This window comes from Lissotriton vulgaris, chromosome 5 (assembly GCF_964263255.1).
Source record: "Lissotriton vulgaris chromosome 5, aLisVul1.2, whole genome shotgun sequence".
Lineage (NCBI taxonomy): Eukaryota > Metazoa > Chordata > Amphibia > Caudata > Salamandridae > Lissotriton > Lissotriton vulgaris.
Genome location: NC_141693.1, coordinates 1,839,408,084 through 1,839,427,314, shown reverse-complemented (window position 1 = coordinate 1,839,427,314; position 19,231 = coordinate 1,839,408,084). Strand labels below are relative to the sequence as shown.

At 48.8% G+C, this 19,231-nt stretch overlaps 1 protein-coding gene across 2 annotated transcripts in view; it reads left to right on the top strand.

The window, feature by feature from the left end:
* The window catches only part of NPEPPS (aminopeptidase puromycin sensitive), a 1,004,488-nt gene that overhangs the window by 142,723 nt on the left and 842,534 nt on the right, over positions 1 to 19,231 (top strand). For both annotated transcript variants that reach the window (XM_086924308.1, XM_086924309.1), the window contains exon 2: positions 801 to 885. In XM_086924308.1, the coding sequence (XP_086780434.1) occupies positions 801 to 885 (85 nt within the window). The remainder of the gene's footprint in view (positions 1 to 800; positions 886 to 19,231) is intronic.

Genomic DNA, 19,231 nt, shown 5'->3' with positions numbered 1-19,231 from the left:
TTGTATTAAAAAAGGCACCTATTTGTGAGCAACGCCAAATATTTTGGGTAATAATAGAAATCCTATTGATTTTGTTCATTTTGGACTCCATTGCTGTGTCAGTTTTATGTGGATTGAAGCAGTTGTTTCCAGTTCTGATGATCAAGCAGAGGAGTGTTGAGAACTATGAAACAGACTTTAGGGTTGGGGCTGTAGTCTGCGAAGATTAACATAATATTGGGTAGGAAATCTAGCGCAGTATTCCCCAGAGACCTTCAGTAATTGATAAGGAGCCCAAATCTCTCCTTTTGTGCAGGAAGAATAATTGTGCGGGGGACATGCCGATTGACATCAGAGAAGGCTGGCTTTTGTGGTAGGATTACTTGGTATAATGAGTGACTAACATAGTACCTTACTCTTGGTTGCAGTCTCCTGTCTGGTGATCTATAGACATGGTTATTTAATAATCCCTTTACATATGGTGTTCCAAGACCGGGTTCTGTGAACCAATACAGCGTACTATTATTATAGTTTGCTGTTAAAATTCAGTTTGTTACCTTCCCCAAGTTAGAGTTCATGGTGCTCCAAAGTGTCTGTTTCCTAATCTACTATTCAGGATCTCTTGATCGCCTTTAATAAACCTGGCTCTGAAAGTTTTCATTTGTAGGAGCACGTATTTCAGCTGAATTACCTTTGGACATTAAACTACGCTGTGTATCCGTATCTGTTTTGAGAATTTAAATGCTTTACCCGGAGCTTTCGAATTCATTATTAGGTCTGTGACCAGAGGTATACGTGACTGATCATTCTTTTCTTTTCAGGTCACTCAGGCAACAAGTCAGATTGTAATGAACTGCGCTGACATTGACATCATTACTGCTTCATTTGTCCTGGAAGGGGGCGAAGGTAAGAGGCTTCATTTTACTGTCCTTGTAAGTGTTGCGTTTGTATTTTGTGTGGCCTCACATTATTTAAGACTCTAGGTGAAAGCGCCTTCTAAACGTATTTACATTTATTGGTATTGAGGCAGCTCATTGCATTGTGCTCCTGCTGCAGAATTCTGCTGTTTCCACGGGAAACAGGTCTACAGCTTTAATATATTTCATCCTAAAGAAAGGAGTACTATTGGTATGAGCACCCTTTTAAGTGTCAAAGGTCGATCCACTGTGTGGTGAGGCTATATAAATGCTTACTATTAGCCCGACTTACAATACTGTTTACATTTCGCTTTCTTTACCAGATTTTATCTAGTCCCCATTTGTTATTGTTGGGTTTGTTATATTGTCCTGGTCTCTTTACATTCCATATGAACGGAGCCCGGCCGGATGTTGATGTTTTCTTGAGGAAGTAGCACTCACTTCTCATGGGCAGGCCCCCTTCTTTTCCATAGACTTTAAGAGAACACGTTTTGTTTTTGCTATTCTTTGTGCTGATTGTGATGGCTTTGGAGACCAAGACATCTGTCATCTTACCAGAGTCAAGAGCTGTGGTTGACTTTTGGCTAATTAGGGAATTTAGAGTGAAAAGGGCGCAGTTCTGCATCTTCCAGTTCCGTAATCCACGTTGTATGATGCCGTTTTTGGCGACAGGAAGTCCGCATGTTTTGCAGTGATTGCTTCATGCACTAGCACTGAAGGCACCCGTAGCCATACGTAATGCCAATGCCAACACTGAGAAAGGATAAAGCGCAGGACTTCTTTCGGAAACGGTTCTCTGACTGATAGGGAGGCATGGCCTGTACTTTGATGTACAACTCAGTCTATCAGACCCAGACCTACAGCTCTTGATATTTTTTTCATTTATATTTATAATTATGTAACCTGCATGGAATACCGGAACGCCATGCTAAAGTTTTGTTTACTTTCTCTTTCTAAATGTATTCAAAAGCCTAGTGAGTTCCCTCTAAAACTGCCTACCCAATTTTTTATCTTGCAAGAAAACGTCCCCGCAGGTTAACAGATATTTAAGTTGGACAGCCTTACATGGCTTTGCAGCCTTCTGTCGGTTGCTTATTCATGCTCCTACTTATCACAAAGACTATGGCTGGACCAGTCTGTGTAGAATTCAAAACGTGCAGAACTGGACAGTCTGCAAGTTGAGTATAAAGATGAGGCAGGAACGAAGTCACTGTGCAAATATTTTCTGTTCGGAATACTTGTATTCCCCACCAGGGGCATCCCTGAGAATTTTTTTCAGCGGCAGTCTTTGGATTCCTGACCGTCAACTCCTCTTGCCTGGTTTGCGACCAATCACATGGAGAAAACTCCCTGAGGGTGTGAGGAGGACTAGTCCGAAATCTGACTTGACTTATGAGGAGGCACATTGGATGTGTTACTGCATGAAGAAGGCACTGCTGGGAAGCAGAGGCTGCTAGGAGTTGAGACGACTGGGACATGAGATACTGCCTGCATCAGTAGCTTGCGTTTGAGGCCTGGAGGCCCATATGTTTCTCCTTTGTGAAGATGGCATCAACACCTGTGATTGAGGATGTTCTGAATTGAATTTAATTCTGGAGATAATTCCACTCCTAGACTCTGCTCCTCGAAAGACAGAAGCATGGAGGCAACTGTGACCATCGACACAGTAGACTTTCAAGAATCTGAATGCTGAAACCCAACAACGACAGGGGAAGTGTCACTGTTTTCACCCGGGATGGAGACCTCCTTGTCATGGAGGAGAGAGTAAGATTGGGCCAGAGGAAGTCTTAATTTGCAATGTATTCTGGGAAGAAGGAGATCGTACTTTGCTGGTAGCGGTTCGGGGGGGCCGCTCTGGCTGCTAGGAGGATGATGTCACAGTCCCGAAAGTTAAAAATACGCGCCAGGATAGGCCGAGGAGGCGCTCCCGGTCGGGGTTTGCTTCCAGTGACCCGGTGGGCTCTTTCAACAGAGAAGAAGTTGGACAGTCCCCTGGGTTGCTGGTGATTTTTGACTCTGTCTTCCACAAAGAGGTTCATCGCAGGGGCTTCCTCTCCCTCCGGCACCCCCAATATACGAACATTTTTGCGGCGTGAGGGACCTTCATAGTCATACAGTTTGTCCCTCCATGGCTTTACTTTCAATTTCCAGCCGCTTCACTTGTTTCTCCAGGGCTGTGGTGTGTGATTCCAGCTCTGTGGTCCTGGTTTCCACCTCTGTTACCCGAGAGCTGAGGTTTCTAAATTCTGCGCCAATTGGGGAAAGTTCAGAGGTAACCGTATCTATGCGCGATTCCAATGATGTATGCACCTTATTAAGCGTGGTCATAATATCCGCTAGCGTGATCTCCTTTCCCGATGAGGGACCCTTGCTGGCCATCTCGTCGGCATCGGGCCGTTCGTGCTGGTCGTGATGTGATTTGGAATAGGCAAATTTGTCGCGTTTGTTTTCTTGGGTCACTCGTTGGCCACACCCCCCCCCTCCCACACCACCCAATCGTGCCCTGCTGAAATGATCCGAGGCCACAAGTCGCTAACTGATGGTATTCACCGCCGCCCGCCTGTGCCAGTACACCACACATGCGGCCTGTCTGGTTTCCCACCAGCCAGCAACCGTTGCGGCACTCTCTCTGGCAAACACAGGGTCCCCGGTCTTCGCCTCTGACTCGATATCCGCCCTCCTGGGCGATCTAGTGTTGCGGGGCACCAAGGTCCAGAAGACGAATGACCGCAGCAATGATGGGACCCACCCCATTAGTGGGTGTGCTGCGCTTCTCTAAGGGAGCACCTGCAGCCCATGGTGATACCCCGCTGGGGGCCGGCTGCAGGGCGCCGGCGTCACTATAGGCGTTTGGGCACCTGGGCACTGGCAGGCAACAGTGCCCCAGTAGGTGAGCTGGTGGGTAGAGGCTCTATCAGTCAGTAGGCCTCTGTTTGTATCCGTCTACGCTCATCGGGGGCAAATCCTCCCTCAGATCTCCAACCACGAGGCCCTTCACGTGTGTGCTGTGCCTGTTTCGCCAGTGCAACGTATCTGTTGCTGCCGTATTCTGCCGAGCTGCTGCCCTAAAGCAGGGCCAGCCCTGGTGATGGTCCCCGCATTTCACCCTCCGTGTGCCTCACCACTCCATCAGGGGTCAGGATTGGTGTCTCCCGGTCGACTGAGGGGGTCCGTATTGCGGGGAAGAATCTGGTGCGCCACACTGCCTCAAGGGACCGCTGGGCACAGTCGGCACTCGAGGTCCTGGTCATCTTGTGGCTGCAGGCCACGCCTCGCGTTGTCATCTGATTCACGCACTGCCGGTGATTTTCTGCCCCACGACTGACTCGAGCGATGCCGCAAGAGTTCCGGCACCGCTGCTGTCAAGGATGCCAAGTTTCAGACACGGATGAGTGATCGAATGGTGGATTTAGCCGCCGCGGGTCTGGAGCTTCCTTAGGCTGTGGCCGTCCTCGCCAGCTGCTGGCAACGCCTCCCAAGGAGTTTGTTTTTGACCTGGAAAAGGAGACAAGAGGGGTTTGGTGTAAGATTAGCCTGTCTAGCATGGTCCCAGGCGACTTGAAGTGTAGGGTCGCGTGTTTGGCAAAAGCTTCTATCCGAAAGCCAGGGGGCCTGAGTGAGGAAGGATTGGAAAAAAGGACCTTGTGGTATTAAGGGTTGAATTCTGTCCCTCAGTAGTGACAACAATGACTGATTGTCTTGTCCTATGATCAACTGCTCCAGGAGAGCAGGCGAGACACCTAACTTGGCCCGTAGTGTTTGGCCGTTTGGTAGGGAAATGGGCAGCTGCACCAGGGGGTAGATACGTATATCTCAATGTACACAACAGATAGGCACGGTTTCTCCTGTAGGGGCGGTTGAGGGGACTACCATTGATTGGAGTACTACTGACTGGCGACAGCCGAAATCTAATAAAGCCCTCACAGCCACGCCTTTGACGAGTACACTTAGATAAAAACTGGGTCCCATTTCCTCAGTATATAGGTTTGAACTAAGTATGCAGCTTATGTCCATTTATTTCTCCTGGGTTTTCTTACGGGGCAGGTCCTAGCAATATAGCTCCATACACTGCACTCGAAACATTATAGTCCCTTGGCGGGAACCGGGTCAGGACGAAGATGGCGAGGCTTCATATGCTCAAGGATGGGTCTCTGGGTTTTCTTGTCAGTTTTACTAGGGGGACCAGGAGGGCGTGTGCTTTTTTCGGTGTCCCATTGTTAAGAACGGGGTTGAGCTCAGTAGAACGAGGTTGCCATTTATATGGCTTGTTCTTCCGTTAGATCTATATGTTGTTGAGCCACCGCTGTATGAGAAAGGGTAGGGCTTTGATATATCGCCCCAGGTAGATCAATGACATGATCTCCTCTTTGGTGTTGGTTTGAGGTTTCAACCATTTGTCCACAGCGGCTTTTAATTTGAAGTACAGGGTTTTTGGGTTGTCAGCTGGAGTTCCTCTTTCCTTTCTAAATTGGACTCAGTAGGCCTCGGAGTCCATTCCTAGGTGGTCTAAGATGATGCCCCTTCTCTCGTTGTAGGTAGTGTTTCTGTTTGCATTGGCTACCTGATAGGCAGCCTGTGCTTCTCCCGTAAGGAGTTGAGCCAAGAAAAAAGGCCACTTTGACTCTGGCCAACCCGACGCTCTGGCTGCCCTTTCAAAGTTAAAAAGGAACATGTTGGGGCTTCCCCTGGTAGGTACTTTTGCAAGGACGCATTAGGGTCGGCCCCCTGGGCATGCTTGTAGCTTGGCAGACAACTACAACTGGTCATCTGCCACTTTCTGTATACATTCCACCTGGTTAGCAATAGAGTCCCTAAACATCTCCCTGTCGGCTTGAGCTGAGGACATCTGTTTCTCTACAGCCCACTCGAGCTTCTCCTGGTCACAAATCAGCTGTTAAATTCTACATGCTTGCAGTCTGTGGTGCGTACGATCCCACTTCTGACACCATGTGTGGCGCGTTGGAGAAGCAGACAGGGACACACTAGTCAGTTTGCAGTGGGTTTATTAGTATAACAACTGTTTTTAAGGAGTGCTGTTTATGGAATGTCTTTTCCGCGAGGATATTTTCTGGGTGTTTTTAGGGACACACGTCGTCTTCGCTCTCTTGCCTCAGAAAGGGAGGTTCTGGCCTTTCTCTTTGTCCCGTGGTCACAGGGCGTTCACATCAGTATGTCAGCGGCCCCGCATAGGACCATTAAAAACAACAAACGGAAAGAAAAAAATGAACTCCGTAAGGACATGGTTTCTTGATTCCAAGCTTTGCTCCTGGAACAAGGAGTGCAGGGAGGTAACACCCAATTCCAACACAGTGCTATCTGTGGCTTTTGCTGCAACAGCGCTTACGTGCAGCGTGTGCCAAATAATGATAGCGCACAGTCGTGTTCAAATCCCTCCACCCGCCCCTTTCTTGGTGGCCCCGGCCCCCTTTACCCATGCGGATTCCAGGCGGCCCTGTACCTTGTGCAGCCACATCCCTCCTGGAACGCAGCTGGCATCTGTGTAGTGCTGCATAGTATCCGGCTCCCTTTCTGGTTCTTCTCTGATGCTGCTTCTCTGGTTTTCCGGATCTGGCGTCCTTCTGGTCTCTGCTTGGGGAACAGTCCTTCCTTGCAGTCCTGGTTTGACGAAGGTCTGGATCCTCGATTTGTTTGCTAGCTCGCCTCCTTCCGCGGTCGCTGCTCCAGACGAACGTGTCCAACAACCAGCTTCTTCCTCGTTGAAGCTGACTGGGTCACATGACTGGGGAAAGAATCCCAGAGCGCGAGTTCCTCAAAGAAACAGTCCAGCTCCTGGTCTGTAGTCGGGGTCTGAAAATAGAGGAGAGGACTAGTAAACATTATGATGTGTGGCATGCCAGGTTGCTGCTATTAAAGTGGTCACTTACTTTGGGGGTTCAACGCTGGAGACCAAGGGACGATGCCAAGTGGTAGTGTGTATGCTCTGAACCAAGAAATTACATGGCAGTTTCTGCATATTCATTATAAGGGACGTGCTTTTAAGTCTTGTGTGTGGAGTTGCTGAAGGCCTTGCTTTTTCCACATTCTGGTCTCTCGTTTTAGCACATCAATTTTTAGGTCGAGCGTAGCGATAGCGTAGCGATGGATCCTTTGTTGGCGTGTTAGGGGCAATGTGAGACAGCGATCGCCCACGCGCCTCGCTGTTTCCGATCCTCCTCGTGGGCGCGCACAGCGCCGTGCCTATGTTCCCGTGCGCACACAGCCAGCCTCCACACCACACAGACTGAAACACACACGTGCTGGTTACTTTCACTTTCCATCCCCCCCAACAGTCATCGGGCTCTTTTTACACACACACACACGCATGCATGCATACACACACACAGACACGCGCGCACACAGACGCTCACACGCGCACAAACACACACACACACCAACACACACACCAACACACACACCAACACACACACACACACACACACACACACACACACACACACACACACACCCACCAACACACACACACCCACCAACACACACACACACACCCACCAACACACACACACACACACACACACACACACACGCGCACACATCCCCCCCCCTCACACCCCACTCACCGAGTTCTTTTCGTGTGTCCCTCTCTCCCTCGGCAGGCAGCGGGTCATCCTCCGCAGCAGGCGGGGCTCTCCACGAGCATGGGAGCCCCGCTAGCTGACACGCAAATCTTCCGGCTGACGGGCACAGGAGCGCTTCAGCACTGGAGCGCGGGGTAGGCTCCTGTCTGCTTCCTGTCTTTTTGCGGCCCGCCCCCGTCCCAACACAGGTTGCCTGGCTTCCTGTTCAAGCCGGGCTGCGGCGGTAAGTTTTTAATATCTTTTAGTAGCTGTCTGTAAACTGGAAATACGTTTTATTTTTAAAAAGGATCTGTGTGAAGGTTAAATGCTTCTGACAGGTATTTTAAGTGGAGTTTTTTTTTTACAGAGCCAACTCTCTAATTGTGAACCTCAGCCAAAAGCTTCTCAATAAAAGGGTCCTTAACTGCACAGAGAAACATGATCCGTCTCTGTTTGGACGAGAACAGCTGTGTGCTGAAATCTTAAAAGATGAAACAATTTTACATTAGGATTCATGAATCTGATTGTAATGATTCTAACTTTGATTTGATGTCTGATTACCTGCACATATGATGGTGAAAGTAAACATGTATTTCAGCAGTCAAATTGAGTATACATTGGACGTTCATAAACATATACGGAGCATCCAGTCAAATGAAGGGACACGACAGAAGTGTAAAATTAATTAATATTGCAAAAAATATTTTTGATTAATTTTGCACTAGGCACCAGGCTAGTCTGCCAATTTTCAGTTCTGTTAGTATTGCAACTCCTAGCATATGCTTTGCTTGTTGTTCTTCAGAGGATTATAGCAGTTAAGTACCCTGATAGGCACTTTACTCTTTCCAAAATGCAAGCCAAGCCTTTTACGCATAGGGCAGTGCTTCTTCTTAGACAAGGGTATTTTGTGTCTGTTATGATTCTATCATTCCGCATCTGGGGCTCTGTAAATGGGCCAACTGCAGCCCAGGAATCACACTAGAACTCATGCAATGTCCCTGTAAGATGTCCTCCTGCATACCATTTCAATCTTGGACACAGTGGAAAACCTAGTTTTGCTTCTATGGACGACAGATACCATACCACACATTCACCCAACATCCACTATTGAATGCTTTAAATGGGACTAGCCCTGCTATTCCTCAGCAGTGGATTCTCTCTACCAGGGCTTGTGAGATGAGAATTGCACACATCCGTGACAAGTCTTGTGCCGCCTAATCATGTGACTTGACCCAGGCTTTGCTGCTGCCTGGATTTGCTTATAAGCTGCCATAGCCTGAAGCTCTTTGTTAGTGCATTGATGTTGGAACCTCTGTGTACTAGAACTCTTGTTGCCTGTTTTCTTGATCAGTTCCTACATTGCGTCTGCCAGAGTCTGTGTCCTGTTACATTGCAGCTTTCTGCAGATCTTCTCCCAGCTCTCTCAAGCATTTTGCCTCTGGGCTGCTCCTTTTCTAATTTGTTCCAGGTTTAGTCCTTCTGCTTCAGCTAACATTTCCCATTGCTTATTAATTTGGTTTCTATTGTAGCCCTTGTATTTGCGCTGGTGTCATATTCTTAACTGATCAAGTGCTCTCAGGGACACCACCACGTCACTCTGGGACTCCACCACGTCAACACCACGTCACTCAGGGACACCACCACGTCACTCGGGGACACCACCACGTCACTCGGGGACACCACCACGTCACTCGGGGACACCACCACGTCACTCGGGGACACCACCACGTCACTGGGGGACACCACCACGTCACTGGGGGACACCACCACGTCACTGGGGGACACCACCACGTCACTGGGGGACACCACCACGTCACTGGGGGACACCACCACGTCACTGGGGGACACCACCACGTCACTGGGGGACACCACCACGTCACTGGGGGACACCACCACGTCACTGGGGGACACCACCACGTCACTGGGGGACACCACCACGTCACTGGGGGACACCACCACGTCACTGGGGGACACCACCACGTCACTGGGGGACACCACCACGTCACTGGGGGACACCACCACGTCGCTCTGGGACACCACCACGTCGCTCTGGGACACCACCACGTCGCTCTGGGACACCACCACGTCGCTCTGGGACACCACCACGTCGCTCTGGGACACCACCACGTCGCTCTGGGACACCACCACGTCGCTCTGGGACACCACCACGTCGCTCTGGGACACCACCACGTCGCTCTGGGACACCACCACGTCGCTCTGGGACACCACCACGTCGCTCTGGGACACCACCGCGTCGCTCTGGGACACCACCGCGTCGCTCTGGGACACCACCGCGTCCCTCTGGGACACCACCGCGTCCCTCTGGGACACCACCGCGTCCCTCTGGGACACCACCGCGTCCCTCTGGGACACCACCGCGTCCCTCTGGGACACCACCGCGTCCCTCTGGGACACCACCGCGTCCCTCTGGGACACCACCGCGTCCCTCTGGGACACCACCGCGTCCCTCTGGGACACCACCGCGTCCCTCTGGGACACCACCGCGTCCCTCTGGGACACCACCGCGTCCCTCTGGGACACCACCGCGTCCCTCTGGGACACCACCACGTCCCTCTGGGACACCACCACGTCGCTCTGGGACACCACCACGTCGCTTTTAATGCACTACCACATCGCTCTAATGCACCACCACATCACTCATCCCAACCACAGCACTATCCTTGCTTGCCCAAGATCAGGAAGCAAGCGCACCGAACCAGCACCTCCTCACCACTTCTTGTCAGCCAATAGCCCTCTACACGAACATTCCTCAGAGGGCCACTCTAGAGGTAATTGAGGAAAGACTGGGCTTAGAAACTTGGAACTCTAACACTCCGCAGACCTTCATTATGGAATGCGCCACCCTAGCTCTCACCGAAAACTATTTCGAGTACAGAGGCAAGTTCTATCACCAGACCCAAGGTACATCTATGGGCAGTACTTTTGCCCCTTCGGTGGCCTGTTTGTATATGGCAAAATTCGAGGGATTACATATACACCATGAGTCGAATCCTTTCCGGGACAACATTAAAATGTGGAGACGCTTCATTGATGACATCCTAATCCTGTGGAGAGGGCCCCCTACCTCTCACAAAGCTTTTCTTGAATGGGTCAACACATTGAACCCTCACTTACATTTCACCATGGCCTCCTCACCTAATGAGATCTCCTTCCTTGACCTAACAATAAAACTGGAAGAAGGGTCCATAAGCAATACCATGTACAGAAAACCTACAGACCGCAACAGCCTACTACACTACAAGAGCCACCATCCAAGGGCCTTACGTACTAACCTGCCTTTTGGCCAATTCCTGCGGATAAGGCGCAATTGTAGTGCTGTGTCAGACTACAAGAAGGAGTCCGCAATCCTCTCTAGGAACCTACTCGATAGGGGCTACCCTAAAAGCGATGTCCTAAAAGCTAGAAAACGGGTCAGGAATAATAACCGAGAAGCCCTCCTTGAACGGCAGGAAAGAGTCCCGGTTGAGAATCAACCGATCACCTGTGTGACCACCTTCACCCCATTATCCAATAAAATCAGGAATACGATCAAACACCACTGGGGTATTCTCAACACAGGGGACATGGTCCTGGAAGAACCGAGGTTCGCCTTCAAGAGATCACAAAACCTGAAGGATATCCTAATCAGCACTAGGCCCAAGAGTGTCAGGAAAGAAACTCAACAAACCTTGTGGCATTTACCCCCCGTGACGGGCCATTACCCGTGCGGCATGTGTGGGGTCTGCAGATACACCATGACACTGAAGACCATACAGCTCTCTGAGACTTTCAAATGGGAGCTCAGACATCACACCAATTGCAACACATCACATTGCATATACATGCTTACGTGCCCGTGTGGCCTACAGTACATCGGGATGACAACCCGCCCCATCAAAACCCGTATCATCGAACATCGCAGCAATTTCCGCTGCAAGAAGACCCATACAAAAATGTGTAAACACTATGTAGATTCCAACCACAATGAAGACTCCATGAAGTGGGTAGTGTTAGAATCCAGCCCAAACTGCCCTAAAAATGCCCTTTTCCGGAAGGAACAGAGATTGGTACACCGACTGTCTTCTGATAAACAGGGCCTTAACGAAGACATTCCCTGGCACTCACTCTAAATCATCTAGTTTCATATTTTGTACCGTGGTCACCCTTATACCCTTGTTTCCACATCTGGCAAAGGTGTAACATCGAGTGTAAATACAATACTTAACCAAACTCTCCCTTGTGGTCACCACAACCCCCTCTGGACTTGACCCACTGCCACCAATACACCAGGGTCCGCCTGACTATAAGACCAACATACGGCCGCTAGACCTGCATACCCTCGTCACTGTCTGCTCACGTCAGGGATTCTGCCTATTACATCATGGCCGCCATAGTTAGGGCCGACATCAGGCCGGGCGGAACTTCCGATATACAAGCAGAAACTCGAAGGGCATATTTTTGACATATACGGGGTCCTTCCTCCCCCCAAAGGTTTTCCACATTAAGGCCCTTTAGTATAAATTACTGGTCACTACAAACCCAAGTGACAAGCGATACAGCACCCCCTCACCATTACAACATGGCCACCACAATACCGGCTTCTATCATGTGACTTTGCACAGTGGGCGGCGACGCGTCTGTGCACGCCGGTTTGTTTGTTTGTTTAAATAACTCCGACCGCCGAGCTCACTTATCTACTCGAGCTCGGCGGATATGGGTAGGTCTCCCCACGCGGACACAGGCGATTCGAGGTGAGTGATACCGTTCTGAGCGGGAGAAGGGAGGTCAGAGCCTCTATCCTAGAGCATTACTGTGCTTGCGTTAGTAACCCAGAGGCGCTACTTATGTGCTCCCCTTTAGCTACATCTAATGGGCTCATCCCTGATGCTCTGTCCCGCCGACCCCTCATGTGGCAAGTAGTCCTTGACCAGTAGGTGAGTTGGGAACGTGTGCTCTACCATTACAGCACCTGTCAGGTCACATTGTGAGTTTGTTTTTGCATAGCCACAGTATGATATAATTGGTGCCTTTACCACAAGAACTGCTCATTAAATGACACTGAATGGGCAGTACGTCTCTCCTAGACTGCTGCATTTTAAACCATTGTTTTTATACATCACTCTCTCACCACAGTTCTCCTCACATACTCAGTGGTTGTGTGTGCTCCCCACTATGCACGTTGCACGCTCAATATATCCAGGCATGCAGTGGTTGTGCTCAATAGTTCACAGTACCGCCAGCATGCCACATCTTTTACATGCCCTGGCAATGACGTGACTTGTTTTGGTTTACTGAAAAAACGTATTAACCATTGTTTCCTTATCTTTTCTCTATGTATAGGCATAGGAGAATCCACAGAGGTAACATACACCACACACATGACACAAGCATGTTGTTCTTTTCCTCACTTTTGTAAGGTCTTGATGAATCGCGGGTGACTTTACCCTTTGCGAGAAACATGTCGACCACTTTCACTTCTAGTCTCCTCTAGGGTCACTCGACCTAACCTGTTGATACCTAGCGAGCTAGCCCCACGTTTTAATTGCAGCCAGGGGACCCCCTGAATAAAGTGAATTCCGGTACCCCTTGCTACATTTTAATATCCCAATCATAACACACCATCCTGCCCACACACCCCCACTTCACCATAAGGCTGTTGGATAAAAAGATCTCCGCCAAAGAGCCCCTCTTTGAGGTGAGCCCGTCGAGGGTTGCACCGCCTCCCCGACGAGGAGCAAACGCCAATGATGAAGCATGACACCCTTCTGAGTGTGTGAGGCAACTACATCCAACATAATGGATGCCCTAGGGTGTCATTCAAACACCTTTGGTCACGCCAGCTAAACCTCCCCTATCTCTCCACAGGAACAGTTCAGCAACCTTTCTATTGCATTCTCAGCCAATAGCAACCCCCATGCCCAGCATACACAGAGAACTACACTGCTATGGCACAGCACTACCAACTGCCTGCCTTCCTGCCCCTACAATGTTACCCCGCGGTGCAGCCACAGTACAGTGGCTGCAATGCCAGTGTCTGCCCCGCAACACATTGTTCCTGCCATGGAAGTTTCCCACAACCGGGTGCAGTTAATAAGTACAGGGACCCAAGGATATGTGGCATTGCAGAATAAGAACGGACGTGGTACAGGTAGGCTTTTTAAAATTTATTTTAGTTTTCACTTTTATATAGCGCAAACTTTACCCGCAGGTATCAGAGCGTTTTAAATCAGCATGCTTATAACAAGCAAGACTAGCACGCTATATTACTTCCAACTTTGCTTAGCATAAGCAACAGCTAACCATTCACAAATAATGTTTATATACCAATTGCAAATTAAAAAAAAATAATAATGCAAAGCATTGTCATTTACAATGTCAGTAACTCAAACTTTAATGCTGCGAGTCCTATTGCATTGTAAATGCTTGTTTCTTCATGATGTGTTCCCTGTATCGACCAGTACGCAGTCACTTGCCGGTTCCACGAATAAGGCATTATTGTGTAACCATGTTTTCCCCCAACTATTTACTGATAACTGCCCTCAGAATTGATGTAAAACGAAGCATGAAGTATATACAGCCTTTCAGCATGTGATCCTCAGGATAGCGAGGCTTGGCATTTGAATTGATACTCTTGTAGGTGGTGAGGGTTTGAAACTCTGAAAAAGCTCGCAAACATTTAATTAAGCAATGCCAAGTCGTGACTTTTTTACTTTTTAAAAAGATTACATATTTTCATTTGCAAAAAGTTAAGTACTAAACTTTCAATTACACTACGAAAACCCGACCGCTCTAGACCCTTTTAAACTAGAAATATGGACCACATAAATGGAGCTTGTGCTTCACGTAGTATTTCGTGTTGAAACGCAGCTTCTTGTACTGTGACTATTTTCCGTGGCTCGAAATTTGAAACCGTATTATATTGGATTATACCTAGTGGTCTTGATGTTTAAACATGACTGTGTTCTAGATAGTAGATGCCCTGCAGAGATAGTTGAGGGCATTCTCCCGTCGTATCCATACAACTTAGACTGCTGCTTCCATGTTGATATGGGGGTTTTGTGGAGCTCTTTAGAACCACAGCTCTAATGAAAGTTAGAGTTTGAGGCCTTTGATTCTATAAGAAGAGCTACTGCTTCCTCTCCAATGCTCCAAACGGGTGCTCTTTCTTGCTATCCTCTTTTTCTTTCCCAGAAACTGGTTTGTGCAGTACATGCTACTAACCCTTTAGAAACGACCCACAGTTGTACATCGCACCAGTACCCACGTTTGTAGTTCCAGACTGAGGCTTTGTCAATGCCTCGACAAGCTGTCATGAAAATTCACCTTTTGTAAATGTAAACTACTATCTCCATTACATGTCTAAAATTTGTGTTCTTCCATTCACTGGCATCCCTGTGACAGCTCTCCCCTTTGAAAGGTGGTCTACAAAAGAGAGCTGCACTATTCTTTAAAGTATATCTAGTAAATGTCATGAGGGATTAGTTTCCTGCTGCGCAATATAAGACTTCGGCCTATATGTTTAACCTCAGAACCCTCCTCCTACCCTCCATGTTATACAGTGGAATGATGTTGCCTTATGGTGACTGGAGTACTCTCCTAATAAATGGATGCTGTAATTGAAGGGATTAGAAAACACTGAGATGTGCCTACACCCAACTAGTTTCCAAAAATGTATTTCAATTGTAGGAGACAATCTGGCATATCTGAGGGAGCATTTAATATCAATAAGAGTTTGAACTAGCCGTAGCTGGTTGTAGAAGTTATCCTTAGTTAAGGACGTGCTCCTCTCTTTTGATTTTGTCTCTTCTACCTTTATGAATTCTGATTAACTTTATTGAAATTTTCAATTGTATGTTGTTTTGTATAATGTATTTGTTTTGGAATGTATGTTAATTGTATATATGGATTGTAAATAATTCGTTTGTAAATAGTCAGATATTGGAATGTAAATGTATTGAATGTATAGCTTTTTTCTTTTTTACAAAACTTTAAAAAAAAAATGTAAAAAAATTATTTGAAATAGACAGTAATAAATAAAAATACCGGGTCAAACTCAATAAGTTTGTGTTTCTCCTACAATTGAAATATATTTTTGGAAACTAGTTGGGTGTAGGCACATCTCAGTGTTTTCTAGTTTAATAGGGTCCAGCCTACCCCATACCCCATACCCCATATGGACCCAACTCCCTAGTTTTACAAAGTAATTGAAGGGATGGCGCTTCTCGGGCTGTCAGGTGCCATTTTAGCGCTTTGAAGCCGAAGATCCAGTGATTGCGTCGCTGGATTCATGATTGGGGAACAGCTGGGCGTGGGTTTGAGGTATTCCGAAGGGCTTTTAGAACACGTTTCTTTGTGGGTTTCATCCTACTGAGTAGTGGAGTCAGCCTTCAAACCCATTCTTATGTAACTTATCTGAAAGAGACACATTAGTGATAGATTCCTTACCTTAAAATATCCCAAGGCGTCTGACTGGATCCAGTATGCTTTTGTCAGCAGTACCCCTGCGCTTCGATATGCGTCGCCGTACGGCTCGGCGTGCGTCGTTGGCGTCTTATTCGCCGATATGACGACTCTGAAGCTACTTAGACGCGCTGACGTCAGTTCTTTCTTTTTCTGCGCCAGCAAGTGCAGATCCGGTGAGAGCAGTACCCCGTCACTTGTTGACTAAGTAATGGTCTCGCAAACCTAGCGCTGGAACGCGCAGGCGCTCCTCGCTCTGCAAGGCTTATTGTAATCAGTACAGGGCTTTGAAAAGCTCACCACATGCTGTGCGTGTGGTTTTGTTTTCCTGACAGGCTTTTGGCTTTAGCGTGCGTCTTTCTAAGAAAGACAGCACGCAATTGGGTGAAGGCGGGCGCATATGCCGCCTTTGCTCCGCCCACGGCCTATTGCTTGTCTTTACCCAGACAGGCCACATCTGTTTTCAATTATCGCGCACAGATGTGTGTGCGATAATTCAAAACAGATTACTCGCTGTGGCTCGTGTGCACCTCTCGTTTCTTCTTGTTCTGCAATGTGAGTCTGCAGTAAGGGGAAGTAATGTATCTGCAGTGAAGGGTTCTGCATTGAGAGTTTGCATTAAAAGACTGTAGTTGATGTGTGCGTTAAGTTGTTCTGCAGTGAGGGTCAATGTGTTAAAAGTGCTTTGCTCTGCAGTGGGTGCCGCGAGGGGCCGTGTCTTCTGCTGCTAAGGGTGTTTAGCTGCTGCTGAGGATGGCGTGTGCAGCAGGGCCCCTTTTTTAAAATTTTTATTTAAAAAAAATCTTTTTATTGTTTCAAAACACAAACAAGACATGAGGATGGACCATCATAAATACAAAGAGTCCGACATTTCGTATTGAGAAGACTCCACAGTAATCCAGCAATTTACCAAGGCACATGGACCCTATTCCAAATACAGCGCTGCAGTGTCAAGCCCCCTCAATCAACGCAATATCATATCTGAACCCAGGGCTCTAAGGCATTATGCAGTAATCCATGCATGGCCACCCTCAATATCTACCAACTCCCAAACCCCCCACCCCTGCTGCCGGAGCGATTATCTAAGTAAGGAGTGTTATCGAGGTACTACCCTAGTGTGTGAAGTGCATACAGGCCATCTCTTCCAGTACACTAAATCACCATGACCACCCGGAAGTCGGGGACCTCCCTATGCGCTAATCTCCCCAGGATCGGCAGAAGCCGCCTCTGCTTGCTCTCCCTCCCCCGACGTGCCAGAACCGAATCAGTATCCACGTCCTGCATCCTGAATTCAATCACCAAGATCTCCCACGCCCGCGCCACTTCCAGCGCCCTATCATTATGGGCTTGCTGCAATCTAACAGAACTCTCGCTGTCCGCCCACATAAGTAACGCTGCTTTCCATCTAGCATAGCTAGGCCCAGCCGCTGCCTTCCAGTGTGACGTAATTTCTCTTTTGGCCAGAACGAGTTCAAGGCCCATAAACTTGCTAGTTATCTTATTTTTACTAGTGTGTGGGAACCAGTGTAACAGGCACGCTCCTTTATCCATATCAACCTGTCGCGCAGTTACCCCACAGAGTGACGCGGTTATCTCCTCCCAGTAGGTTCCCAGTCGCGGGCAGTCCCACAGCATATGGCTCAAGTCTGCGCCCTGTAGCTGGCAACGGGGGCAGGTCGCGGTATCGATCCGAAAATACGGATTAATTTGAGCTGGCGTGAGATATGCCCTATGTAGTACAAAGAATTGGATTAACTGGAACCTAGCGTTCCTAGTACTCTTCCATGCTCTTTTAATTATCTGTGACTAGGCTGCATCCAGGATAGCCTTGTCTAAGTCCGTCACCCACTGCTCCCGTAGTTTTTGTAAAGGGTTAAGCCCTTCTCCTAGCATTCGTTTATTTAGGCAGGTAAATCGCCTTATATGTGCCCGCTGCCATCACTATATATTGACACGCTCCGCTCGTTGGTGGTTCTGAAAGGCCAGAACCCCAATGCTTCTGCATGGCTGCAACCAATGCCGCATGTATCAGGAAATGGCTGTGCGGAAGACTGAAGGTCTCCTGTAATGTACTATAGTGCAGCAGTACACCGTCTGCATATAGGTCACCCACCATCAGCAGGCCCAGCTCCTCCCATTCCGCCAGGCCGGACCAGTCACCCCCGTGACGTAGCGCCGTGCACATGCCCAACGGTATCTCGGGTGCATACGGACGCTGCACCCCAATTCTATTGTGGTATCTTTTCCAACAATACCTCAGGGTGCCCTCCACCACCGACAACTCGGCAGTCCTCAGTCGCTGCTGCAAAATCACGAGAGACCAAACATGCCTCGGCACTTCCAGCACAATCTCCCCCTCCAGTCCCCGATACTCCAGCGCCACTGACTAAGAAATGGAACAAATAGTACAGTTCGAAATCTGGAGCGGCGAGGCCCCCCTCAGCTCTCGGCCGCATCAGTGTATCCAGCGCCACCCTGCGCCGTCCTGCACCCCAGATGAAACTACCCACCGTGGAGTGGAGTTGTTGGAAAAAAAAAAGCAGCCGGTATTCTTATCGGTAGAGTCCGAAAAAAATATAAAAGACGAGGGAGCGCCACCATCTTCAGCAGGGCTATGCGACCTGCCACCGACAGTGGCAGAGTCCCGCAAAACTGCATGCTACCCCTCAAGCCTCTCATTGCTCTCCCAATGTTGCCCTCAAGGAGATCCTCCTGAGCATGGTACACCTGCACCCCAAGATCGGGAAGGCATCTCTGCTCCCACGCCAGATCGGATGGTAACGTGGGCAGGTCACATGTACTAGACACTGGGAACACGCATGTCTTTGCCCAGTTAACCCGCAGTCCCGAGGTGTCCCCGAAACGGTCAAGGAGAGTGCGAGCCCCATGTAGGGCATCCCCCGCATCTGCCAGAAACATTAGTAGGTCGTCCGCGTAGAGCGAGATATAGTGCGCATGACCCCGGAGTTGAAGGCCACGGTATGCCCCCCCTATTCTAGCGCTCGCTGCCAAAGGCTCTATCGCAAGGGCAAATAGCAGCGGGGAAAGTGGGTAACTTTGACTAGTGCCCCGCCCCACTGGATAGGAAGTGGAAACAGTCCTACCCACACGGACCCTAGCCGTTGCCGATGAATACAGTATCTCAGTCCAACGGACATAGCCGGCTCCAAGCCCAAATGCCGTCATGACTGAGAACAGATAGGGCCATTCCAGGCTGTCAAACGTCTTAGCAATGTCAACCGAAAGGACCATTGCTTCCTCTCCCTTCCACAACCTCCATCCAATATTCCTATCAATCGA